The 27,472-nt window shown below is 27.3% G+C and overlaps 3 protein-coding genes across 4 annotated transcripts in view; all 3 read right to left on the bottom strand.

Moving 5' to 3' along the window:
• Positions 1-620: 620 nt before the first annotated feature.
• Positions 621-10,158, bottom strand: LOC106785953 (GTP cyclohydrolase 1). The gene is made up of 6 exons (XM_014746837.1): positions 9,815-10,158; positions 9,392-9,610; positions 7,038-7,247; positions 3,831-3,996; positions 3,122-3,238; positions 621-2,006 (listed from the first exon to the last, which is right to left on the bottom strand). Exons 2-6 carry the CDS (start codon positions 9,546-9,548, stop codon positions 1,877-1,879), a joined length of 780 nt encoding a protein of 259 aa, XP_014602323.1. The 5' UTR covers positions 9,549-9,610; positions 9,815-10,158; the 3' UTR covers positions 621-1,876.
• A 7,043-nt stretch (positions 10,159-17,201) lies between these two features.
• On the bottom strand, positions 17,202-20,120 carry LOC106785952 (saccharopine dehydrogenase-like oxidoreductase). The gene is made up of 8 exons (XM_014746835.1): positions 19,787-20,120; positions 19,395-19,581; positions 19,113-19,285; positions 18,542-18,858; positions 18,001-18,156; positions 17,823-17,910; positions 17,469-17,728; positions 17,202-17,388 (listed from the first exon to the last, which is right to left on the bottom strand). Exons 2-8 carry the CDS (start codon positions 19,564-19,566, stop codon positions 17,283-17,285), a joined length of 1,272 nt encoding a protein of 423 aa, XP_014602321.1. The 5' UTR covers positions 19,567-19,581; positions 19,787-20,120; the 3' UTR covers positions 17,202-17,282.
• Positions 20,121-25,187: 5,067 nt separating this feature from the next.
• Positions 25,188-27,472, bottom strand: part of LOC106785921 (chromodomain-helicase-DNA-binding protein 1) — a 12,969-nt gene continuing 10,684 nt past the window's right edge. For both annotated transcript variants that reach the window (XM_014746756.1, XM_014746755.1), the window contains 5 exons: positions 27,138-27,365; positions 26,683-27,012; positions 26,064-26,566; positions 25,809-25,922; positions 25,188-25,714 (listed from right to left, as the gene is read on the bottom strand). In XM_014746756.1, coding sequence (XP_014602242.1) covers positions 25,495-25,714; positions 25,809-25,922; positions 26,064-26,566; positions 26,683-27,012; positions 27,138-27,365 — 1,395 coding nt within the window. In that variant the 3' untranslated portion in view covers positions 25,188-25,494. The remainder of the gene's footprint in view (positions 25,715-25,808; positions 25,923-26,063; positions 26,567-26,682; positions 27,013-27,137; positions 27,366-27,472) is intronic.

Below are 27,472 nucleotides of genomic sequence, written 5' to 3'. Positions count from 1 at the left end.
ATAACATAAACGCTTATAGTTTACCAAACTTCAATTGGTCGAGTCTTATTATACTATAACAACATCTATTTTATAATAGCAAAATATTGTAAGATCGATAAGTTTATGCATAGAGCAGAAAAAGTTATAAATTTTTACTTTTATCACTTCGAATCGATTCGTTTATTTATCGATCTTACCAATTTTGCAATAATTTATAAAATTATTTTTTAAATATATTTAGGCATATCTATATATTTATTTATATATAGATATACACAATTCTTTCTGTGAATAAAGCAACAATCGAATTTGTTAATCTGCTGTCTTATCTATCGAGACTATCATTAATATTATCATCAATCAACATTATTATTATTATTATTATTATTATTATTATTATTATTAATATTATTATATATAAAAATAAATTATCGATAGTTTGCATTAAAGATATGGCTACGTAAACTGGCTCGGTACGAAATACAATATTTCTCGTTTAATAATTCCGTCGTATTTTTTTTTCTTACATTTTTTCGAAGCTATTACTTTTCAATTATTTATGCTCAAACAAAAATATATTCAAGATCAATTTTTAATAAATATACATGTATACGTATACGAATTCTTTCACTTTCCTATTTTTTTTTTTTTAAATAAAGTATGATAAATTATTAAATGATTTTAACAAAGAAATTCACGCAAATTTTTGGATTGTTGCATAATTCGATAACAACGCATGGCTGAGTGTTGTTTTTCGAAGAATGCAGTTTATAATATTTTGTTCTTTTAAATATAATATTAGTGTAATTATCATTATTGGTAATAATATTTACGTTTCCTTAAAATATATTAAGAAATACGTACGATTGAAAAAGGAAAAAAAAAGAAAAATTATGATAAGTTATCATAACACATAAATATGATACGTCACGATTCAAGATAGCAAAACGTTTGGCCGTAACGTTTTACAATAATCGTATGAGTCAATAATGTTAATAAAATAATATTGCAACGAGTACTCTTAATATATATTTCATTTAATATTTACTTTAGACTTTTTATCTATGAATAAAATTATTGTCAATATTTTAGAGTAAATTAGGCTATTAGAAAATTCCTAAGAATTCCTAATATCTTTTTAAGGAGTTGGTTTCTTTTTCGTCAACAACGTCGTTATTTTTAATGTAGGGAATGAAATAAATGTGAAAACAATGCAAATTATGTTTAGTCTGTGTAAATTGTTGATGTTATCATTATTAAAAAAAAAAGGAAAAAATTAAAAAAAATAACTAAAATAACTGAAAATTTGCTGTACCAGCAGCACGTTGTTAAAGTACACATATCTATCAATATATGTTATTAATATACATATGTTATTAATATTATTTTTTGTCACACTAATTCAATTTCAATCAAAATTTCTACCCCCCTTTTAATCTTGCTTTAATCGTTCGTGCATATTAAATCATTTGCAAATTCGAACGATTAATATTATTGCGAATATATCGTATTGTCTTTGTTTTTTGCTCTTTTTTTTCTTCACGAACACCTTGGGTTTACTCCTGAATGAATTTCATTAAAGAGAAGAAGAAACCGACATTTTTTTCTTAAACGCGTGAATATCTTCCTTTTTTTTTGTTTGTATTTAAGTACACATGTTTAATTAAATCTTGAAAATAATTAAATTTTAAGGAAGATCTAATCTAAAATGTTTTGATCTTAATGTCAAAGAAGAAATTTTAGAAGAAGAATAGTTTAAACAGTGAAAAAGGAGAAGACGAAGAAAAAGAAGATATTAAAAGAGAGTTGTAACAATTCCATATTAATAGAGAGAACGATCATAATTGTGATGAAAAAACGTCGATTAAGATCTTCCTAACAAATTTCTTCTTATTTATTTGTTATGGACAAGATTGAGGAATTCCTCACGAGTCTTTGGATCATCCCGGAAAACGCCGAGCATCGTTGAAGTAACGGTCTTGCTATTGATTTTCTGAACGCCTCTCATTACCATACACATGTGTCTGAAATTTCAAAAGATAAAGTTAAAAAAATAAGTATAATATAATAATATTAATAAAAATAATATAAAAATAATAAGATCGTTAAAATGTAGATTCTAATCGATATAATCTTATTTGTAGTTATAATACTTCTTGTTAAACAAGCAATTTTATTTTAATTTTATTATACCTAACTGTAAGCTCATAAAAAAAGAAAGAAAAATAAGAAGAACAAGTTTGCCTTCTATTCTTTTATTCTTTTTCTTATCTTACAATATTGTTATCTAACTACAAAGTAGCAGATTTTACTCAACCTTCAACTTTTTTTTGTTTGCGTAAGTATGGTAAGTAATCTTTAACGGGCATACATGTATAAATTGATTGAATAATCATGAATGCATAATTCAAATTAGAACGATATCATAAAATTGTATATCATTGAAGGAATACTTTTTATAGTCGAAGATATATCAATGCAATTTTGTTGATGAATATATTAGAATAATTAATAATAAATTGATATGAATTGAAATGTAAGAAAAATTCAAAACGTGATTTTGAAATTATATCTAGTCGGTAATTAAAATCTGACATATCGATTAAATAAATACGTAATACTCTTTATGTAAAATCTTAGTTGTTATTATTATTATTATATTAATGAGTGAAGTTTAAAATGTTCAGGTTTATGAGAAGGTGTAAAATTCTTTCACGATAACATTAGTTATTAGCTCAAGGTTGAAATCGCAAATGAGATTAATCCTTGCGAAAACTATTGCCCAAGCCTTCGAGTGTGTTGAAATGGAACCAGAGCTAAACGTAAGTCATTCGATTCATAGCATATTATTTTTATAACAATTCAGTCTTCAGATTCTATTCCGAATGTTCAAATTTAATATAAATCAAATAAAAAAAAAAACAAATCAAATTTAATCGAATAAAGTATTTTTGTACAAATTTTAAGATCTAATTTTTTCGCAATTATACGACATGACAAAATAATCATCGTATGATACACTTTAAAAACTATGATTATATTCGTTTAAGAAAAGGTGTGCACGTTTTTGCGTGTGTATACGTAATATATGAAAAAGATATATATATATATGTAATAGATTATATAAAATAATACATACACTCCTTCGATCACTACGGCCACTCCCGCAGGTTCCACAGCTTTCGTAACAGCTATTGCGATTTGTTTTGTTAAGCGTTCCTGAACTTGAAGACGTCTACTAAAGATTTCTACAATTCTGTGAACACAGTAAACGAATAACTTTAAATTATATATTATTATGTATTTACTTAGAAAAATTTTTATCAATCTACGAGATCGATAGAAACCTTAATAATAAAGTAAAGAAGTGAAATCGCAAATTATAGGAAGTTACTCTCTATATATTTGATTTGATTATATAATATTTCTAAAATCTATTAAATTATTATATTCTCAGGTGAACGAATATTTATTTCAATAATGATCGATTTGATTGTTTACTGTTTAACAATAAAACTAGAATTTAACGAGTAAACCGGATTACTCGCTCAAACGATCGCAATAGATCACCGTGAAAGTATTTATAATATTTCATGCTCTCAATTAAATATGCGTTGTTCGATAACATTCCAGATTTATAGGGAGGAAGATTGTAATTAATTCATTGGAAAAAAGACAACGTTAATAAAAAATATAATATGTAACCACACGTGTAGGCGAGAATACCTTTCGTTCACTAACGTTCATTATTTATTAACTAGAGATAACCTTGAAGATCAACCGCATACTTAACTTAAATCATATCTCTATTTTTAATTACTTTTTTTTTAACTCCATTAGATTTTTACCTGGCTAATTTACTAAGACCAAGAATTTTCTTGCAAGGTAGATAACCGATAGATACTTTTCCATAAAAAGGAACCAAATGGTGTTCACACATAGAAAACATTTCTATATCCTTAACTACAACCATCTCGTCGTGATCCTCATCGAATACGGCATCGTTGATGACATCTGTTAGAACATAAAGTATACAAATTTATTTGTATATGCGTTTGTATAAAATATATTATAGTTATTCTTCTATTACAGTTACATTCTATAGAAAGTACAGAAAATCTTCTTGTAATACAACATTTCTACAATTCGAAAATTAAGGGAAATTCCCGTACAACGCAGAACGTGATGAGAATTTTTAAATGAAAGCACCATCGCGTATAAATTTTATCAGAATTGCTTTTGGAAATTTCGAATAAACATATTAGAATGCGAAGTATTCTTATCAAGACACGTAAAAATACGGTTGTGCGTATAAACACAAAATGTTGGATAGTTTTATTAAATTTTAGTAGTTGATCGTTTTTTTTTGTTTTAGGAGCCTAACAACCGCGTTTATGCGAGATTTATCTCTGTAATTTCGTAAAGTAAACCTTTAGCATTCTCTACATCTCTCCCTATTTATTTTATTGTAAATATTTTCTGAGAGAGATGGAGAAAAAGAGAAATGTGTGTTTTATTCGAAGAATTGAAAGGAAGGAATGAGATCCTAGTATAAACGGCCTGGGTTAAGGTCCTCGTGTTCCTGATGTCTGTGATTTAGCCGATATTGACCTACTTACTATAACGTGAGAATTCGTGGTGGTGAATAGGTGTGTCCGTGGTTAGTACGTGTTAGAAGGTAGGTAATGGAGGGTGCTCTTTCTCTCTCCATGGTTTCCATGGTAACCTTAACAAGAAACACCTTCGCAATGACCGACAATGGTGAACGTATTTCGTTCTCTGGTCAACCAAGTACAATCTCTTTATAAATATATGACCGAAATGATATTTTATTTTAACATATACTATTTCATTTTATTAATTACAAAGTAAATACAGAGTAACAAAGTAGAATGTTCATTTTTGTTTTAACATGATGATAATTATTTTGATCGATTTTTGTTAAATTTATTTTCCCTTTTTTTTTTTTTTGTTAAATCTTTTGATTGATGTCAAATAGAAGATGGTATTTTTACTTTGGAATTAATCGACTTTGATTGTAATGATTGATGAGGAATTAGAATAAAAAAAAATGATGGAGCTTTTGTATTAAGAGCAAGCTCGTTTAATATTTATAGAATCGTAAGAAGATAGCTTGAATTTGAGAAGATAAGTTATCTTGAGAATAGAACTGGTAAAAGAGCACCACCCTTCGTAAGGATCTATAGAAGAGCTACTTGAATGGTAAAATGAATTAAACTCTTCTCAGTACCTGTAGCTACTCAAGAGAGAGATAGAGAAAGGGAGAGGGAGAGAGAGATAGAGTGAGAAAGAGAGAGGGAGAGAAGTGAACTCAACACGATCGATTGCCATACTAATTTGTCTGACATTTGTTAGAAAGGTCTTTAATTCGATTAGGTAGTTTATTAATTTATATTATTTCTGATTGTATATGTAAATTTAATATGTGACATATTTTAAATAGATAATATTCAATATATTATACTTAATATATATTATTTCTTCTGCTATAGTTCCAAAAATATAATATAAATTTCTATAAGACAACAATTTATTTCTTGCATATTCAATGCTATATCTTTTATTATGGTTCTAAAAATTTATATTTTTATAAGATAACGATTTAAAATATTTTTTGTTATATTTAATGCTACATTTTTGTTATAATATTTCCTACAATTGTTATATAACTTAATTTTCAGAAAATACAAAAATGTAAAACACAATACAATTTTGTCAATATCTCAAAGTTACTTTAGTCTTTATATCAGATTTTTACATAGACCCGTAGAATTATAGAATCAAATAAAATGGCCGAGTGTAAAATCAAAGTTACTCTCTGTCTTTTTTTCCCCACCATTCTCTTTATTTTTCTCGCAATTGTAACTACGTCCCTGAGATGCATTTATATATCAAGAGCTTTACGTTCCCTTTTTCTAAGACGCAGTTAGGTGCGCACACCCTCTTTTCTTCTTCTCTTGACTTTTTTCCATCCTTTTTCATTCGTCAGCGAAATAAAGGTAAGAAAAGAAGAAAATGCGGTACTTTATTGTAAGATATAAGTGCACGAAGTTCGATGTCTCATTCTTTTTGTTTTCACAAAAGAAAAAGGAAGAGAAATAAAAGTCAAGAAATAAAGTACTAAAAAAAAAAAATACAAGAAATCTCTCATTTCTTTTGTCATCGTTATCGTTACATCGATCTTAAAATCCTAATTTTTATTTTATTCTCAAATAATATTGAAATTAAGAAGAAACAAATTACAAATGTAAGGAAAAAATTTCCTTGACTATAATGAATTCATTAATTGATTACTTTCACCAAAGTGAATCAATGTCAAAGTCACATATACATACATCATACAACGGTCGAACAGTCATACATTTCAGGAGTGAACGTATTTCCGATAATCTTGTTGGCCGTGAATCCCAATGACAAGGTGTCGTAACGATTTTGAATAACGATATACGGAAGTTTAATGATACTTGGATTTCTCTAATGATTCCTGAGAACTCAGGGATTTTTCTTTCTTATTTACGGTATAGAATTCTCTATTAAGTGTCACATAACGAGATAGTATATGTATCGGACATACATGCATATATATATATATATCTGTGGTTCTTAGAAAACTAATTATCCTTAATATGTATTTAATGGACGGTCTTAAAAGCTTTTAAATTAAAATAATTAATTTTATTAAGAAGCATTTATAATATTAAATATTTGCTTGAATTATTGGAAGTGGTTTATATTCAAATAAATAAAATTAATAAATTTTATTTTTGTGTATTAAACAAATTTTTTTGCATTTTGTATTTTATTGGTAACACTGTATGATATTTTTTATTTTTTAAAATTGTAAGTTGCATGTTAAAAATTCATAATTAGAAAATTTATATATACCATAAGCAAATAATAGTAATCTAGAATAGAGTGCCTGACCTATTTATCAAAATATAGTTTATACTTTTCTATCTGCCCATTAAAGATACATATATTTCAGAGATGCTTGTATCTAATGTTACTGAAAAAATAAACAAATGTTTTCTTACCGTCAAGACATTGATCATATCCTTTAGTGAAAAATAGCATGGCTTTGGCTGCTCTTTCCGGTGTTTTTAAAAGTCCTTGTCGATCTGGATCCTCTCCTAGTGAACTTAAAAGTAATTTGTAACTTCTTGACATTTCTGGTAACAAGGCTTCTCGCGTAGGTGGTCTATGATCCAATTCAAGATCATGATGAAAAGTACAGTTCTCATGACCTGTAAGCAAATTTTAACAATGTTGTATCAGACTTTTATCATAATCACGTATCAACATATGTACATGTAAATAATATATATATTTAAAAGCAAAAGCGACAAAAAATAGCAAAGAAGTTTTTGATAATATCGAATATTTCAAAAATATACATTGGAATCATATCTTCTAGGAAGTTATTCGATACTTTCGAGATACTTGATTACACAACCAATCGATTAAATAATCGATAAAATGTATATAATTTATGTAAGCACTCTCATTGCCAGATTACTTTCGATTAATGATTACAGTGTATTATGCTTTACCGAATTGACAAATTATAAATTTTTATTTTTTAGCAAATTTAGCAAATGGCGACATAATAGGGTCATAAATTTTAAACAACACTAACCGTAAATTCATATATTGAAATGGGAAATACAATATTGTAATATTATTATATTTATAAACTCAAAATTGTATTTTTTAATTTTATTTTTATATTTTTGTTTTTTTTGGTAAAGCGGTTTTTGGGACACCATATATTTGTGATATAATATTTAAAGAAAATTTCTATTTCGTCTTTCTACTTATACCTTAAATTCAAATAAATTTTTCTTTTTTGCATTTTCTTTTGCAGAATTCTCTGATTGCAGTCAAATGAAGAAGATAATTGATTTGTCCGTGCATAAAATTTGATAAAAATGTATAAACATTAAACGTTAACTCTAATCGTACACGACTTTCCATCGATAGATCCTTTCTTTAGTCTTATAAAACGATCATCTTCGGATTTTCAATTGGCAATGTCGTATAAGCGCATAAATATCGGCTCTATATCGCATGTCACGACCCATGACGACGTCTCACGGGTTCACAATGACGCTCTTCGATCTACGGGTGGTCAGAACGAATAAATATTGACTTTTATCTTGGACAAATGTTGTCTCGTTCTCTCTTCTTAGAAAACAATTATTTTTTTTTTCACGCGTGTATGTGTAAAATCGTTACAGTATTAACTTGATTATTATTTTTATTATTATTATTATATGTATCAACTAGACATGCCAATCAAACTTCGACATTTCAGTCCACTTCTAAAAATGCAATTTGTTATTCAAGGTCAAGTACTGTTTGTATTTGTCGACCATGAAAAATAAACATATTTCATTTTATCATTAAGATTAATTCTTACTTCTTAATGACTCATCTGTTTCATTGATATATTTTATGTCGTTAAATTAAAATACATTCATTCAAAATAATAGATTCAAATAAAAATGTATGATAAGTATTGCATCATTTAGAATATTATGAAGAATATTCTCGTATCCAAATATATACGAGAGTATTATAAGAAAAGAATTTAAAATTGTATCTTTCTCAAGTGAATCGAATCGCGAACGGTATTATAAACAAGTTATCGATTCGTTTTTCTTTCCGTGAATACAAGTCATTACTAATTTTTTTATTCTACTATATCTGGCTTCTTCGAAAAAATCATTTGATTATACCTTACTGATAAAAAAATCCATTATATCTATAATTGTACACTTAATCAACGATTATTTTAATAACGTGTCATATTAACAATGAAAAGCAAATTTGATATAATCATTTGATAAATTTATTATTAATTTTTCAATAGATTCCTTTTACTTATTATTAAATATTTGAATTTTTTAATGGATTATTCATTAAAAAGTATCATTACTTTTTGTTTATCTAATTGCTAAAAATTTGTTTATCAATATAAGATCGATAAGAAGTTCAATAGAGTACGATAAAGGCTTAAAAAAACTATAATATTTAGATTGTTAATTAAAATGATATAAATTAAATACATAAATTTATATCATTTAACGATTGTGTGATTGTATAATTTAAATACTAATTTCCATAAATGAAATTGACTACTTTATAAACAAATAAACAAGGAAAAATATAATCATTTCAATTATAGCACTTTATGATAAACGTTTCAAATATAATTAATTGAATTATGATAATTTAAAGTGGGCGTGCAACAGGTTATAAAATAAATATATAAATTCCAAACGCATTAACCCCTCCCGCAGAAAATCATAATTGGATTTCTTTAAAGAATTTTAATAAGGATGAATCACGTATAAAGATGGTTTAAAATCCAGGAAATTAGGTATACCTGGCGTAGTGGAAGTACGAGGTGTTCTTGGCGTTCCAGGTACATCCAAATCTCCTTCCTCGATATTTTTATTCCAAGAAATGGACCTCAGTGGATGAGGTTTCTTCGCTTTCATTGAGTTCTCATCGTTGACACATTGTTTTGATAATCCATTCATGATTGTTCTTGTATTTTCTTCTTTAAAGGTTTTGAGCCGAAGGTTCTTGTTGGTCGAATTTTCTTCGGGAATGAAAGATAATCAAATGAAGATATCGTAGTTGATGATCAACGAGAAAAGAAATTTATATATGACAATAACCGAATACAAAAAACAAATGTTGACAAGCGCATAAGAAAATATTTCATGAAACAATTGTCCTCCTCCAAAAAATAAACATTTGTCGATAGAAAGAGATATTTATGAAAGTTAATATAAAAACTTACTTATGTTTTTTTTTCTTTAGGTCACTTTCTTTCTAGCATCTACCGAAAAGCACAACTTGTCAATGTGGAACCTGCACGTCACAATTGTCACAGAAACGCGAAAGAAAAATTGTCCTAATTTTGTACAATTTTTAAAATAACAACAAATTCTCAAAATGTGTTATGTGAAAAATCTTTATTGAGATTATTATTTTTATATTATTCTTATTAAGTATTAAGTTTAGAAAGTGAGAGTGAAGATTGGAAGGAAGATCAACAGTTATGCTAAATGTACAACAAGGTGGAGGACGATTACATTCACCTGAGTGATGCGGTGTGACTGAACCGGACGAACAGAATCACAGCATACGCTAACGTCCCCTGGTATATTCTATCTCTTTCTCATTCTGTCTCTCTCTGTCTCTTTCTCTCTCTCTCTATATATATATATATCTATCTCCTTTTCTCTCTCTATCTTTATCTCTATCTCTCTTTCTCTTTTCCCCTTCTCCTATCCTGCTGCCTTTCTCCCACCTTTGTTTCCCTCCTACTCTCATTTTCTCTGGCACTTCTCTCTCTCTCTCTCTCCCTCTCACTCCCTCACCCACCCACTCTCTCTTTTTATCTCTATCTTTGTTTCAGTATGTTCCTTTTATCTCACACGTTCTTCGCTTTCTGTGTGTGTGTGTGTTTTTTTTCTTTTCTTTTTAGATTTTTCTTTGCTAAAAAATTATTGACATTAAATCAAATTCGATATAAAATATGTACAATAATTGTAAATCATTTATGAATTTCTTATTTTTTTTTCTTTCAATTGGAACATTATTCAAATTTATTTCATCATAAGTTTCCTCTAATTCTCAATATTTTCTGCTCACCGTGTTTTCCTCTTCTCTTAACGATTTCTTCGCGTAAGTCGTTAACACCGAATCATTTATTAAGTTCATATTTTTTCCTTCTTCCTCTTCTTCTACTACTTTTTGATTAGAAAATTATTTAAACTTTCTTTTAACATATTTCTTCTATTTCTCAAGATTTTCTGTATTATGTGTTTTCCCCTTTTCTTTTTTTTTTAACGATTTCTTCGCATAAGTCATTGACACTGAATTATTTAACGATTTCTCATATTTTTTTTTCTCGATAATTGTAAAAAATAATAAAAATTTTCTTACTTTTTTTTTTGTTCGACTTACGATTAATTAAAATTAATAATTAAATTCTAATGATTAATTATTAATTCCATCGTATATAAAATGTTGTATGTACAATTTTAACCAGATTACATTCTCAATCCATACGAATAAGACGAAATCAAAGTTAATTATCTTTTTAAAAAAATACTTTAATTCGTTAGGAATATCTCACAATTAGCAGGAAATAATAAAATAAATTCTGATTGATCATTCGTTGAAGTATGTAAAATAAATAAACTGTTAAAAGAGCTAACGTCTTAACGTCACAGTAAATCCCACCTATTTCAAGACCGGTTAGCTCTCGCTTTCCTCTTTTAAGAAGGAAAATAAAGTAAAACAATTTCTTAAGTATAACCCGAAATGATTACCTTCGAGATAGTGACGTATGATCGAATGAACAGAAATTATTTACATTCTTTTATTTCTTTCATATAAAAATCACGTTTATTTATAGACTTATTATTTTATTTACCAATGTGAATTGGTTGAAAAGTTACGGGTCTACCATAGAATCAATTGTTCTCGATTAATCCTTTTTTTTTTAAAAATAAAAATTTTTTTATTGAAGCTCAAAACTTTTCAACTCATCTTCATATTGCAACCAAATTATAACGTTAGATAATATTTTTATCAAACAAGTATTTTCGTTATCTATATTACTACAAGAACATCCATATATCATCTATTAATTATGTGCTTATCATCCGGTAATAGTTCGTCCTAATGGTGAAGGGACGAACATCCCTTTCTCGTCTATAATGAAATTTAATTCTACCGTGAAATGTATCAATAATGGTATTAATGATAAAAAATCAATAATGGTAAAAACTCTATATTAATATATTTAATTTATAAATACTATTTATTTCCTTCTGAATAAAAACCATAATTTTTTTCTAAAATTATAATAAAAATAAAGAAGAACAAGTTATACGTGTACGTAGGTGAAATCTGATCAAAGCAATCAAATTAATCCTATCTTTTCTAACAATGTGTATCAATCATAATTCTTGTTTAAAAATTATTTTCGATATAAATGATTAATATATGCACGTATACGTAAATGAAATTCGATGAAGGCTATTCAAATATCGAATTAAAAAAAGAAAAAAAAAACAATACAAACGATTACGAGTGCTCGACTGCAAATTCATAGTTACACTACTTAAGGTTGTCTGATCACGATTGACCTTAACTACTTGCAATCCGTAGAGGAATTATGAAACTCGTGCACGTCTTACGAAACATTCGTTAAGTCTATTTTACGAGCATTAATAATGACACTGTCGATACATTTTGTTCTTTCAATTTGTAAATCTTTTAGTTTCACCGATGAAAGAAAATTACCGGCATATATTTCTATAATACAAACATACTGATGTCTTTCTCATTAATTACCGAATTAATCGTTAGACAAGATATATCATAGTCTTAAAAAGTATGTTAAATATATTTGAATGAAATAGTATGCAGAATTATTACTCGAAAGGTAAAATATTTGATAAAATAAAATGTACTCTGCATGTGCACACAATGAAATAGAAACAATTTTTTAGAACAAACAAAAATTACAAAGAAGGAATCTAATGGTTTGGAGAATTTTTTCTCAAGGACACTTTTTTACAAGATTTGAAAATCAACTTTACTTTTTATAAATAAAACTATATATTTTCTTGGAATATTCTTATACAGCATGAAAAACAAATAAAAATTATCTGCATGACCATATTATTCTCATCATTTATTCTCGAGATATTTACATCTAAAGATAATTACTCTGTTCACCTTGAATATCTGTTTTTTGTAATAATATGAAAAAATGTTTAGTACAGAACTTGCATGACATAGATGGGGGCATATTGAGATGCTTATTTTTTTGTTATTTAATGTTAGGTGAAGGTGGAGAGGAGATTTCTCTTTTCTTATTGTTAGTGAAGATCATTCAAGATCAAATATTGTAATAAAATAAAATTGTAATATTTTGTAATAAATGTAACTATTTACGTCAGAGTTAAAAAAATGTAACTAATCATGTTTTAATATTTAGCCTTAAAAGCATATAATTACCGATTAAAAATATTTCAAGAAAAAGAAAAAGGAAAAACTCTAATCGATAAAAAGAAGTTGTATACGACAACATTTACCATTTATTAAAAATAACTGATTCCAGACGTTTCACAAGGACGACACCACGCTGCATCTAACAGGATCTACTTACGTAATTATTAATTATTGAGCAACATTTGTTATTAAATCTTTTTCTTTGGTAATTAATATTCCTCATTAAACGATGACACATAGGAGATTATAAAACAACTCGTTTGCTGCATTATATTATAATATTTTGTTTGGTAGTTTATCTACATAGAATTTTATGCGAATTATACAAATTTATATATTGTTAATTCGATTATGTTATAGATTTTAGATAAATTTTATCTTACTTATGTTACTACCTCGTCAACAACGTGTTAACATATTAATTGAAAATATTTCATAACAATTCGAGTTTCGATCATATTTATTTATATTCACACATGATTTTTTTTGTTTGTTTTATTTATATACCCAAAATAAGAAAATAGATAAGATTCAGGTAATAACTTAGAATTTAACTAGTAGCTTTGATCAAAAGGAAGAAAAAAGATATCGGAAGAAAAACATGGATCAAATTAATCAAAAAAAGTCTGGCTATGGTAACTTCATAGCTTTCATCTGACTTACATCAAAGAGCCGAAGGCAACTCTATCGATGTCATGATTCCCATGTCACGAGTATGTATGTAATTCGTTACGTTCACCTGTCATACTTGACTTGGCACGAGGCCAGTTAGTATTGTATATCGTTTTTATTCTCACCCTCAATAGTTAAAACAGTCATTAACATCGGCCTCGATAAAAATCACGAATCTCGATTGATTTCCGAGGTATCAAGATTTATCGACGACAAAAATATCATTCAGAAATTTTATTCGAGAATGAAAAATTTTCACATAACCCACCCCCATCCCTCAGCCCCAGTCCCTCCAACAAAAAACAATACAGAATAGAAAATAATCGTATATAATACAGAGTGAATTAAAAGCTACTTAAATGGACCAATAATTTGTAGATAATTTTCTTAAAAATATCAATTAATCTTTTTCATTAAAAAATCTTTTAAACTAATTACAAATCAATTTCGTTTTATCAAAATTGTAAAATAATTCCTAGACTTGTAATTTTACAAGTATCGCAGCATCCCATGTATCAAAAATTTTAATTAACTTATTTGATTAATAATATTAATTGCTTAACTTTTAAATTGCGCATGGATGGGTTGAAAAAATATTAATAAAAGATATTCGACAAACATATTTTTTTGCCAAAACTTTTATTTCTTTTTAAATCAAAATTAGTTTGACCGCCAAAAAAATTGTCTTGTTCTTATGTTAGTCTAAAAATTTTTCAACCCATTCACGTATTGCGTTGAAAAAAATGCAAGTAATAATAATAATAGATATTTAAAAATATTTTACCATTCACGCTTTCGTCCTTTCGCTTAACTGGATATGTATCGTTGGTTCTTTGAATGGATTTAACGTTTTCCATAGTTAATTAAGATCGATGGATAATAATGTAGAAATAGATGATTTATAATAAACGTTCTTTTCACGATGAAGCGCGTAAACTAACGCTTTGGTTTCGGACAAGAGAGCTTATATATCAGGAATGTAAAAAGTTGATTCACGGAACAAATTTCCCACTTATTCCCCCTCCTGTTTTATTCCTTTTTTTTTCATTTCTCCTTAACGGATTCTCGCTCTCTTTCCCACCACAACACTAGAGAACATACTGCATTTATTGTTACAAAATAGATTCATTCTAATTATTATATATCAATGATTTCTTCTTATGTTTATCACACGTTTGAATTACAATATTTGAAAAAAAATGTCGGAATTTATATATGCTACAATAAACATATAAATTACTATGACTTTGAGATAAGGTCAAATAGAAGTTTATAGAAACCTTTTCTTTATCACGATACACCCTTATATAATGAATATACTTTCAGTAGGTAGAATCTATTAGCAATTGGATTGGTAATTAGAGAATTATTTCTCCTTCGATAAAAAGTTTACATGGCTCTCTGTTATATATCACGATCTTGGAAAAACCTTTGTAAAACAATCCTGTATTCCCCCCTATCGTCCTATCTTTCTATCTTTACCTCTCTCTCTCTCTCTCTCACACACACACATACACACACTTTTGATTCTATTTAGCTTACTTCCGTCTCGTTTTCTCTCTTAGATTACCTGTTCAGATATTTACAAAAAACCACAGACTCTAAATCACTCTGGAAAACCAATCCATTACAAAAAAATGTCGTTAAGGTGATGATTCATTAGTCAACTTATTAATTGATTGAAACCTTTGTAACATAGCACAAAAATATGATGAATAATTAATAACTATACTTATATTGTATTAAAAAACTGTAACTTATTATCGTAAGTTTATGTTATTAGGGAAAATAAATTCTCAAATAAGAACGAATTGTAAAAATGAAATAATTGACAAAAACATTATGATAATGATGATCATGCAACGATCTTTATTTATTCTTTAGTTAATGTGTTTGATAAGAAGTTCACGAATAAATAAATAAATTACCATAATTTCTGCTTGGCTAATTATAGTAGAAATATTATGAAACAGTTATGAAACAGTTAATAAAATGATATTATATATGTAAATTATATGGGCATTTAAATATTCATAATTTATGATTTTTGTAAAATAAATATAGCATTGTACGTGATTACTACATTGTACGATAATTAACTATTACGATTATTTAAAATATAAAACAAGAACTTGAATTAAGGACAAATCAATTATTAAAGAAAAAGATAATAATAAATAAGCATAAGTAATCTAATCTGCAAAAAACATAATAATGTTATTGTTGTTGTTGTTGTTGTTATTGTTCTTATGTTATGTAACATAACAATAGTTTAAGTTTTTAACATAGTTCGGTATTATATTTACCAGCACATACATTTACGTCGTACCTACATTACAAATATGTAATATAGTAATCGAAGTCATTAAAATAATATAAAAAATATTTTTAATTATAAATATAACGTAATTAATGTAACAAGGTTGATAGAATGAAAAAAATATACTTAATTTGAATCGGTCAGTTCGAAGGTTGATTTGAATTCGAAAGACCGCCATTACAATTGACCTTCCATTAAAAAAAAAAAAAAAATCCGATCTATTTTATTACCAAAGAAATGATTCATACTTCTTCAAGCAGCAATATCTTTTCGAAGAAAATACTTTTTAAGAACCAACATTATCTGGGATTTCATCTTGGAATTTCCAACGATTATCTACGCATCTGGAACTAACGGAGCATATGCGTGTGTATGCATGCATAAAATGTACGATGGATGACTAGGGAAAAATACACCATTGTCGCCAACCTATCGATTTCACTTCGAAGCTTGACGTCATAACCAATGAAATACAAAAATCATAACGCAACATATTAAATTGCTTATAAATAATTGATATAAAAATCTACTTTCACCACGTTGTTCAATTTTTATTCATCCTTCTTCATTTTGATTATCCACAATATTTTTAAGAGAAATATTAAATTTATTGAAAGTCAATTGAATGATTGAAATTGATTAATCGATAATGTTAACCATCTAGGAGATAAGTTTCTTCTTTTTGTTTTTTTCTTCTTAAATATTGTCCTAATGTGACGACATTTATATTGTTTTTATTAGTACATAATAGGACAAAAAGAGAAAGAGAGAAAGAACATTATGATTTTTTTTATTAATAATACAAATGCAGAATTGCAAATATTTAGTAATTAAATAAAACGAGCAAAAGATTAAATTTATTAACACCTGTAATTTCATAGTATTTAATGAAATTCTTACAAATCAAGCACCTTTGTTAGGAATATATAAATAATGTATCTCGTTTTTGTAAGAGTACATTTTGTAAGCAGTATAAAAATATCAAAAGCTATGCTCTTATCATAATTTTCCATCAATAAAATTTCGTAAGCATTTATATATGTAATAGTGTACCTATATATTAATAAAACTATATATATATATATATATATATATATTTCTACTTTAGAAAAGTAAAACAAGAATAAATATAAATGTAATAATAACTAAAAACCCATCACAGTAAAAGCGAAAATAAATGTTCAATGACGAAAGAAAACATATTGAATTATGTACTTTACATCAGAACATAATAATAATACCTTCATTTTTCAATGGATGAAACAACTTCAAATTTAAGACCCTGATTGTTTAATTTATTGATCAAAGAAGTCTTACTAAATGCAGCACCAGCAGTAAGAACCCCTCCACTAAAATAAACAAAAAATCATATATTATTGGACATAAATAAAATTGTTACAGATAATATGAAAATGAAATGCATTTTTACCCTTGAGGCATTTTATCAGCTTCCTTACAAATAGTAAGAGCGCTTAACAATACGCTAATAGCAGTAATATAATATACATTGGTACAAGTAACTTTTGTAATCATCTCCTTATTTGGTGGATCGGAATGAACGTCGGAAGGTTCGCTTAATTTTTCAGTCCAACCACGCGTTAAGAAAGTTATACATATTTCAATCTTGTTTATTGATTCTTCACTTGGCTCTTTGTGGCTCACAAGCCCGTAAGTAAATAGTTCGGGATACTAAAAATAAACAATATTTTTCTTATTTCATGTGAAACTAATCATATTTTTTGTACGTGAAAACGTGTCATATTTATCGCAAATATCAAATTACCTTCAATATTAAACTGCGCCCGAATGAAAATTTTGTAAGAATAAGATTTATTAATAGAAGTATTATTCCAATAATTTTCGTTAGAAATCTAACAAAAAGAAATTTTTGATTAATTGGGTGATGATTAAAATGTAAAAGAAAAAACAAGTTACATTTACATTTAAAGAAGAATACTAACTTGGTTTTGATACTTAAATATATTGCAACCTGAGCAGGTCTTTGATTATATTCTTGATACAAAAATCTTTGCGTGCGATGAACTATTGAATAATCTGGACCACTGAATAACACTGAATAATTATTTGTAAAAGGAGATTTGTGCGGAAGCCAACGTCTAATATAAAAAAGATGGTGATATAATATTTTATAAGCAATTGTCAATATAGTCTAAATCGGGGCTTCTCAAACTTTTTTATTCGGCAGCCAACTTTACCCGAGCAAATATTTTCGCCACCCTCAGTATAGACTCTACACTATCATAACTCGCACATACACTCTCTCACTAACATAAACTTACAGATATGCTATACAATAGTATTGCTAAACTGATTTCCAATTCATTTTCGGTCATTTCCCGTTCATAAACATCGTAGTTTGACTAAAATTTCTGTAACCCCCAAGTTTAGTTGCACGACCCTAAACTTTGAGAAACCCTGAACTAAATAATATTTATTTTAATATATTCAAAGAGATTAATTGTGTGTGACAATTCAACCAACTTTGTATTTAATTTCGGCTTAAGTTCCGGTAATTTTTTGGAAAATAGTTTCCTACGATTTTCACGTAATTTATCAATGTTGCCCAATACATTAATAAAACTTTCCAAAGTTGTAAAGTTTAATATAGGTTTGCTAAACTTTACATGGTCTGGTATACTGAAGTATTCTTCAATGCTATTAACTTCCCCGTCAAACTTTTGTTGTGTAAATATGATACCAAGATCTGAAGGAATGCTATCAAAACCACAAGCACTTATAATATAGACACCAGCTTTTTTTGCCGCTTCGTTATACTTCAACTGCATTTCTTCTATGAACTAAAAATAGATGAACATAAAAAAAATCAAAATTATTTTTATGATAACAAGTTTGATGTATCTTTGGTTTTCTTAGAAAACACATTAAGGCTGACCACGCAATCCTATGACATATTCTTTAGTTGAATATCTTTGATGTAATATGTTTCATTGTTCAAGTTATATGTAGTATGTAGCTAAACATTTCATCCAAACAATATCGGTCAGAAATGTGTTAATAGTTTATCCAATACAAAAATGAAGCTAATAGATACCATAGTTTCTCCGCTTATATCAACGTAGTGAGTTTTTGTAGCTATACAAGCTTTAATAACAGGTTCTCCACAAAAAGCAAATGGACCGCTACAATTTATTAGCACTTTTGCTTTTTCTACCATTTTTTTAATAGATTGTTCATCTTTTACATCCGCAATAATGATAGGAATATCTAGACAATTATTAAAGCATATCAATATCGCATACCTAATTTTGAAGATATTAATAATCATTAATATTTATACGTTAACTTATAGATTGAATTAAAACATAAATCTTACTAAGATCTGGTGCATATTCTTTAAGAACGGATTCTAGTGCCTCTTTCCTGCGCCCAGCTACTCCAAAAGTAAAATTATTTTCTTTAACATAACGTGCTGCTTCTTTAACCACATACTTTCCACTAAATCCAGTAGCACCAAATATTATTACATCCAATTTATTGTTCTCCATTTTGATGATAATACTCTAGAAAATGCATGCATAATATGCAAGATATCAATTGTACTTTAAGAGAGAGAGAGAAAAAGAGATAATCACTTCATTAAAAAAAAAAAGTAAGATAACTGTACTTGTAAAAACATCTTAAATCTTTTTAAATAAAAAAATACGAACAATTTGTGATTTTTAATATTTAATAAATGTGATTTTTTTATGACAAATAATTAATTACCTTATAATTTGGTTCTATATTCCTCTAAGAATCCAAAATTTGAAGACAAGCACAATTAATGATACTGTAACGAGAATGACGATGTTGTATCACACTATGCTCGAACAAGTATTTTATTCTACTAACATTTTTTTTTCCTTAATATTACTTATTATCTTAAGTAAAGTCAAAACCAAATAAAAACGTGTAATCTTTTAATGATGGATAAATAAATCTAATTATAATTCGTAATGTCAATTATTAGATTGATTATCGAGAGCATTTGACAGTTCTTATGCTGCGTATAAATTTGTACATGAATGCTCGCTTCGCTACGTAATAGACTTGTATGTAACTCCCTACATATGTTATATACCAAGCTGCATAGAATTTTTTTTACTACTATATCCATATGACATTACAAAAGATTACTAGATAAAAGAAAATACACTATTTAAAGAACTCTTGTATTTTGCAATGTACCACACTATAATTATTTAAAAAAAAACTGGAAGGTAACATGTTTTTCTTATTGTTCAGAAAAGATGATATCATCGATAAAAAATATTTGACGATGCATTCATTATAAATCGTCTATCCTGAAGCAAATTTTGCAATAACGATGATTAGCAACTGTAGATGCATTAAATGTAAAATGCAAATGTAAATACGTAATTCTTCTTCTACATAAATAAAATCATAGTCGTAGAATAACAATAGAAATAAGATAAAATACTCAATCTTTTTATAACATTAATTAATTTATTTACTCGTTCCGTATTAACAAAGTAAACAGTATAAAAATTTTTAATAAATTCTGCCTGTCATCCTGAGTCATTGGAGCTATGTTAAAACCTTATAATTGAAGTTAACATGAACAAGGTAAAATAAAAAAAATTATCGAAACCTCGCAAATAAAACGAAACAATATAACAGAACGGTTATTTAAATTTATTGAATAATATTACCAAAAAATCGTTTTATAGAAAAGTATTTAAAATTTATGCACCCTTTTATAAAAGTTGATTATGTATAAATATTTACTGATATATATATATACATAAATATATTTATGTTGTAAATTTTGTATCTATAAACTATAAGCACAGGGTTCCAAACTATTTAACTTCTAATTCATGGATATATAGAAATAATCCCCTAGAAGAGTGTTTCTCAACCGGTGGCCCGCAGAAAAATTACAAAAGGTATAAATCAATTTTGGGTTAAAATTAAAACTAAATATCTAGAATTACAAAAAGAAGTCTTAATAATTTTCGACCATAACATTCTTAAAATCAAAAGCAAAAAATCGTTTATTAATAAATCCAGCTTGCACTTAGCGGTCATAAATATATCTTCCCTTAATAAAATAATTACTGAAAAGAATCAACAATGATTGCATTAATTTTTGATAGTATAATTTTTACTATGTTTCGCTTACTTATTTAAGTATTACTCTTTGCTTTTCTTCGGATTTTGTTTATTAATTTAACATTTTATTAGTTAATTTACTTTTGTATAGTTTCGTCAATTATTCTGTTTTCTTTTTTATCATTATTTGAAAAAATATATATACATTAAATTTGTTAAACGTTATAATAATTGATCCGTAATAAAATAATTAAAAAATTGATTGATTCGCGGAATGTAATCAGTTGAGAAACGCTGCTCAAAATAAACTTGTACCTGTTTTTTAATGTCCTTTTTTAGTTTCGTAACAGACAAATATTATAGTCATCATTCTTTCTATACAGGGTGTCTGAGGTTTTTTCGTGCACACGTTATGAACGTTTCTATGCTCAAAAATAAGACAAAAATGTTGAATAAACATAAGTTATTTGAAGTTTTATTCAGAACGCTCATAAGGTGTGTACGAAGAAATTTCAGACACACTGTATATAAAATTGTTTTGAGGTCTTTTCATAACAATACGCACTATACTCCTGAAATAAAAATTATGTCTATAGTTATTACGTAATTAATGATTTTAAAAAAAAATATCATTTTAAAATTCGAAAAAACATTTTATTAATAAAATAAATATTATTAATAACAAAATAATGTCATACACAATATAATTTCTACAAGTTCTATTTTTTTTTTATAAAGTCACAACATTGCGTATTTTATGAACCGATTTTTCAAATTATCTTTTCGACATTTTAAAAATTACGAAGAAATAAAAAAATATGTAATTAACATCATACGTACGAATACGGATTGAATTTTTTCGAAATATGTATGAGCTTGGAGGAGATCGATAAAGCTAAGAACAAAAAAAATGGAATAAGGATTTATATCCGATTTCCATTTGTCAAGTTCGCTTGACAATGAATAAATTATTCTTGTCTCTTAACGCCAAACAGATATTACATAAACACCAAGGACATATATTATTCTACAATTTCTTATGATTTTTAGAGAATAAAGAATAATCGATCCTTAAAGTTTACAAATTCTGTACACACACATAACACACTTTAAATACACAAAAAAACAGTTCCTATAACGAATCCACACTGGCCGGGATCGCAATGAACAACAGTTACTTGTATATATAAAGACAAATAGATATATAGATAAATAGATTCTTGTAACTAATAATCTTATCAATGAACACATATACTTAAGGTCTTGTAAAATGCAAAAAGTGGAAAAAAGAAAAGCACGTAATATTTAATCTAATGAATTAATTGACAAGATATTCCTCCATTTCAAATTTCATTAATGTAATTAACTTTCAGGGGCTGTAAAATGTAGAAGAACCGGGCTTGCATACGCAAATGGTATTGAATCATGTGTATTGTATAATTAATAATTATTTTATTCTCTTATATTATATTTACATTGTTTGTTTGTCTTCTTTTAATGTTTATGACTTGTACTCAGCTAATAATAAATTAAAAATAGCTCGCTGCTTTTTTTTGAGAGAACATCACTTTGCAATTAAAAAATTAAACTAGCTGATTTCTATCACGGTGCGGCGCACATGTATTTTTCTGTTCACAAATATGTATTTTATGCATGTCTCTTATGTAATCCTATTCATTTATGTATGTATGTATGTATGTATGTATGTTGGACACAAAATATGATTAACATATTAGCAAGACTCTATTATATTTAAATATATGCATATATATAAATCATCACTCTGTCCAAATTCTTATATGCTAATATATATTCTAAATTTATACAAATGCACACTAAAATTGCAAAATGTTATCTATCGATTAATAATTATAGTTTTATATGAATAAAATAATCTACAAAATAATTTATATATAGTTGTTGTTTTCATTTTTACTCTTCTTCTTCTTCATGGTTTTTGTTTCCTTTCATTCTTTTTTTGTACAATCTAATAAAGGCATAGTATTATTTAGTGTTGAAGATGAGTTTAAATCGTAAAATAATTTATACAATTGTAATGAATCTTTTTTGTTTCATTGCGTGTTTATTAAACACTTTTTATTCATTATCGACAAATTAATTAATCCTTTTGATCACTTTCCTTTTTTTATACGCGATTACAAAATTTCAGCACATATACATACATACATATATATATATATATATATATATATATATATATATATATATATATATATATATATATAAATATATACACACATATATTATTATATATGTATATACAAATATATATATATATATAAAGATAGATAAGAGATATACGAAAAAATGGAATACTTTATAAAACACCACACAACATGATAAATGGTGCGCATTCGGTATTCCTACTGAAAAGTGCTATATAAACGTCATGATTATCAAGAGTCGGATTAAAAAATATTTCAATAGATCAATGCTTTTCTCTTGTAGAGTGTCTCTTATAATTATACAATTAAAATTCTTTTTTTTTTCTTTGTTTCATTTTCCTTTTCTTACGCATATCTCTACAATTATATTCGCTTATCTTTTATTGAAGCAGGGCTGAGAGAAGACATCAGTCTTCCTGTTACTATTTTAAAACAAATTTTTTCTTTCATTATTTTCTTTTTTTTCAGTAAGGAAACTTATACAATCAATCAATCTCTCTTTCTTTCTCTCGTAGGCCCTACAGTTAAAGATGGGATACAACCATTAATCTTATCCTAATATATTTACATTATTTCACAATCTTATTTTCGGGTAAGACAAACTTGTTATATTTTAAAGAAATCATAACTCAATCGTAGAGAATAATTATCGTCGATGTATATCCTTTCCGAGACAATTATGCCAATAACTATGACAATGGACTTTTTCCGATATGGAAAAAATTACTTTTACCGTTTACTTTATATTGCAATTATTTATATCTCAAAATGAATTATAAAATAAATTGTATTTTTTTAAACTTAATTCATTGTCATAATTATCAGAACGATTGTAAGACTTTATAAAAACTAATAGAAAAAAAAGTGATCAAAATTGGATTATCACTAGTTTCAAATACTATGTATATATGATAATAGCTTTTTCAATGAGGCGCAATAACTTTTAACAAATCTTACATTTGCACATTAGCACAAAATATATGATTTGAATAATGATTGAAATAATGATTTCAATCAAAAATTTAGTTCAATTTGACATTTATCTTATCTTTCTTTTTTGTATCGATATGATTTCCAATTGAGATATTATGTAATGTAATATAAAATGCAAAAATTGATGTACAACGAAAATTCTGTAAAAATCTCTTCTATACAAGTTATCATGTAGATACTATACATATATTTTTAATTACAAATTAATTTCTTAAAATATTAAAGGAGTAATCTTAAAATGAAATGAGCTATTAATGGTGATTGATAATTATCATCTAAGTAACACACCCAAAATGTAATGAACCTGTACAAATATAGAATTGGAAATGCAAAAATACATGAGAGATGAAATGGATGGGAAGGCATTTTGTTTTAATAATTGGATCGTGTTAATTGGAGCGATATATGACAATACAAACTGTTTCTCTATATCCAGTTTTGTATAACTTGATTTCATATAGAATTACTTGTGATCGTAGATATTTAATAATTAGATGTATCTTCTTAATCAAAGAAGATTTTTGAACGTAATTTTAATTTTACAGAAATCACTGATACATTATTTCTTTTTTTTCTCTGAAGAATATTTTTCGTAAAAGCTCTAATATATAAAAAAAAGTTGATCATTATGTTCAAATGACATATTTGAAAGATATATATATATATATATATATATCATATTATCTTTGGGTTAACTAAATGAAAATCAATTATCCCATACACGTTAATGCCTTCTTCAAATAGAAAATCCAATAAATATCCACCTTAGGAAATAAAAGGATATTTAACAAATAAAATAATAGCTCAATAAATATGTATATGAATACATATTTATATATATATATTTCAGTATATCGTAATTTCATTTTTGCCCAATCTATCATATATCATTGAAATATGTTTTAAATACGATCGCGCTTGCCAATCTTAATAAAATTATTTTTGTTGCGTGTTAAGTAAGCAGTGGAGGATAATCGACTTTTTACATAGCTACAAATCACAAGTGGTGCTAAATAACAGGAAGGATTATATATATTGAATATTAAATACACTTAACACATAATTCCTTTCTGTTAATTATCACTACTTAAAGTGCTGTTTTCGTGTAAAATTATATGATGTTTCAACAAAGTTTTACACTTGCTTGACAATACACAAGAACGCCCGAAAAGAGGAGCACTAGGAATTGGCATTTGGTGGTGGTGGCCTCCTATCATAATCTCTTCTGTAATCTTTGCTAGGTCGCCATTCATTCGAATAACTGTCTCCAGGATAACCTCGACCTCTAAAATGACTTTGTGGCATATCATTAGGTGCGTATCCACCACCACCTCCGCTTGCGTAACTACCTGGACCGTAACCGTAATTAGGTGGTCCAGATGGATATCTGTAATAATCACTAAAATTCAATTTACGTAAAATAATTTAAAATACTCTTAATAGGAAAAATCACTAAAGTGCGCGCGTGTTAAGTTTAAAAATTAAATACAAACCTTCTTTTATCGTTTATGTGCATGCCACGATCTCTGTCTCGTTCTCTGTCCCGATGATATCCACTAGATAATCGTCCATAGGGTTCGAATCTATCACGTTTATGGTCTGCAAATCTAAGCAAATTTAATATTTTTAAATTAATCAATCGCCTGTAGAAAGTAAATAAATGGTTTTCCCTAATAAGTGGGAAATATTGCAATGATTATAGCAATGATTTTAATGATTGCAATGATAATTAGCAAACAGAAACTTACCTTCCATCTCTCATATCTCTGGAATCTCTAGGTAATAACCAGTGATCGTCGTCTCTACTACCGCTATAATGTCCTCCACCCATGCTATAACCACCGCTATCCCTTCTGATGCGTTCATCTTTTACGCAACTTAATCTGTCCATTCCTCTGTCATTATGACTTCTATCTCTGTCTCTGTCTCGTTCCCGATCCCGTTTCATATCTTTGGACTTTGCATCTTTTTGCTCTTTATGCCTTGACGTATCCGTAGTATTAGTTGTATTCGATGTAGAATTTGCAGTTGATGTTATAGGAGTTATCGTAATAGTACCGATAGTAACAGCCGAAGTGTTGCTAATATTGCTCATAGCATTAATAGCTGTGTTAACATGTTTCTTACTTGGTATACTGCTATTAGAATTTTCTTCCACATCATCAATTCTACGTTTTAATTGACGTGATTCTTTATTACTTGAATCTACTAGCTGTTTATCATTGTGCTTGTCGTAAGATTTTTCGTGTTTCTATTGGAGCAAAATAATATTTTGTATTAAACACAATATACATTCATTCTGAACATACAGAAAGTTTTATAAGATAAATATATAGCTAATATATAAAAGGATAAAAAAAATTATACCTTAGAATTATTTGCCTCTTCCTTCTTCTCGGGACTAGAACTCACATTCACATTGTTATCCCCATTACTCTTTCTTGTTGCATGTTTATATAATTTATAGAGCTTTTTAGCATCGAATTCTGTAAACTTTGATACAAAGTACCATAAATTGCTTCGCCATTCTTTTATTTGCACTGGTTCTCTATATTCTGCGAGACAAGTATTTATTTGATTTCCAATTTGAACCAAACATTGGCGTGTGTGAGTAACTTGGTCTTCCGCGCTCAACGATTCGTCTGGTTTGTCCAAAGCTTTTAAAGCCTTTTTTACTGGACGCATCTTTTCTTTACACTAATGAACAATATAAAATATTTAATATTACGTTTAGATTTAATATTTTTTTTCAAGCTTTTTTATTAATTCAAATTTTTGGATATAATTTTATGGGTACAAATAGGAGCATAAAAAAGATTTACCTCATTAAATATAGATGGATCTAGATCACCAAGAACGTCAAGAGCTCGTGGTTCGTTGTTAGCTGTGAAATGCATAGGTCCAGCAGTTTGTTTACTTTTTTTAGCCTTTTTATTTTCCTTCTTCTCTTTCTTAACTTTCTTTTCTTTTTTCTTTTCTTCTGACACTTCTTCGGGTTCTTCTTTAATTTCTTTTTTAACGATAACGTCTTCTTCTTTCTTTACTGGCGTCTGTAAAATCAAATTACAAAATTTGGTTACTCGATCGAACGAATTTTACTACATAATATCTCTCTCTCTCTCTCTCTCTCTCTCTCTCTCTCTCTCTCTCTCTCTCT

The sequence above is a fragment of the Polistes canadensis genome, unplaced genomic scaffold (genome assembly GCF_001313835.1).
Source record: "Polistes canadensis isolate GaletaPanama2010 unplaced genomic scaffold, ASM131383v1 scaffold_59, whole genome shotgun sequence".
NCBI lineage: Eukaryota > Metazoa > Arthropoda > Insecta > Hymenoptera > Vespidae > Polistes > Polistes canadensis.
This window is presented reverse-complemented; position numbering and strand designations above follow the sequence as displayed.

Coding starts and splice junctions, on each gene's coding strand:
- LOC106785953 (XM_014746837.1), bottom strand. CDS start 9,548: ATGAATGGATTATCAAAACAATGTGTCAACGATGAGAACTCAATGAAA. Junction 3,997..7,037: donor ATATGATCAATGTCTTGACG/GTAAGAAAACAT, acceptor ATGTTCTAACAG/ATGTCATCAACGATGCCGTA. Junction 3,239..3,830: donor GGTCTTAGTAAATTAGCCAG/GTAAAAATCTAA, acceptor CTGTGTTCACAG/AATTGTAGAAATCTTTAGTA.
- LOC106785952 (XM_014746835.1), bottom strand. CDS start 19,566: ATGGAGAACAATAAATTGGATGTAATAATATTTGGTGCTACTGGATTT. Junction 17,729..17,822: donor GGCGCAGTTTAATATTGAAG/GTAATTTGATAT, acceptor GTTTATTTTTAG/TATCCCGAACTATTTACTTA. Junction 17,389..17,468: donor GCTGATAAAATGCCTCAAGG/GTAAAAATGCAT, acceptor TGTTTATTTTAG/TGGAGGGGTTCTTACTGCTG.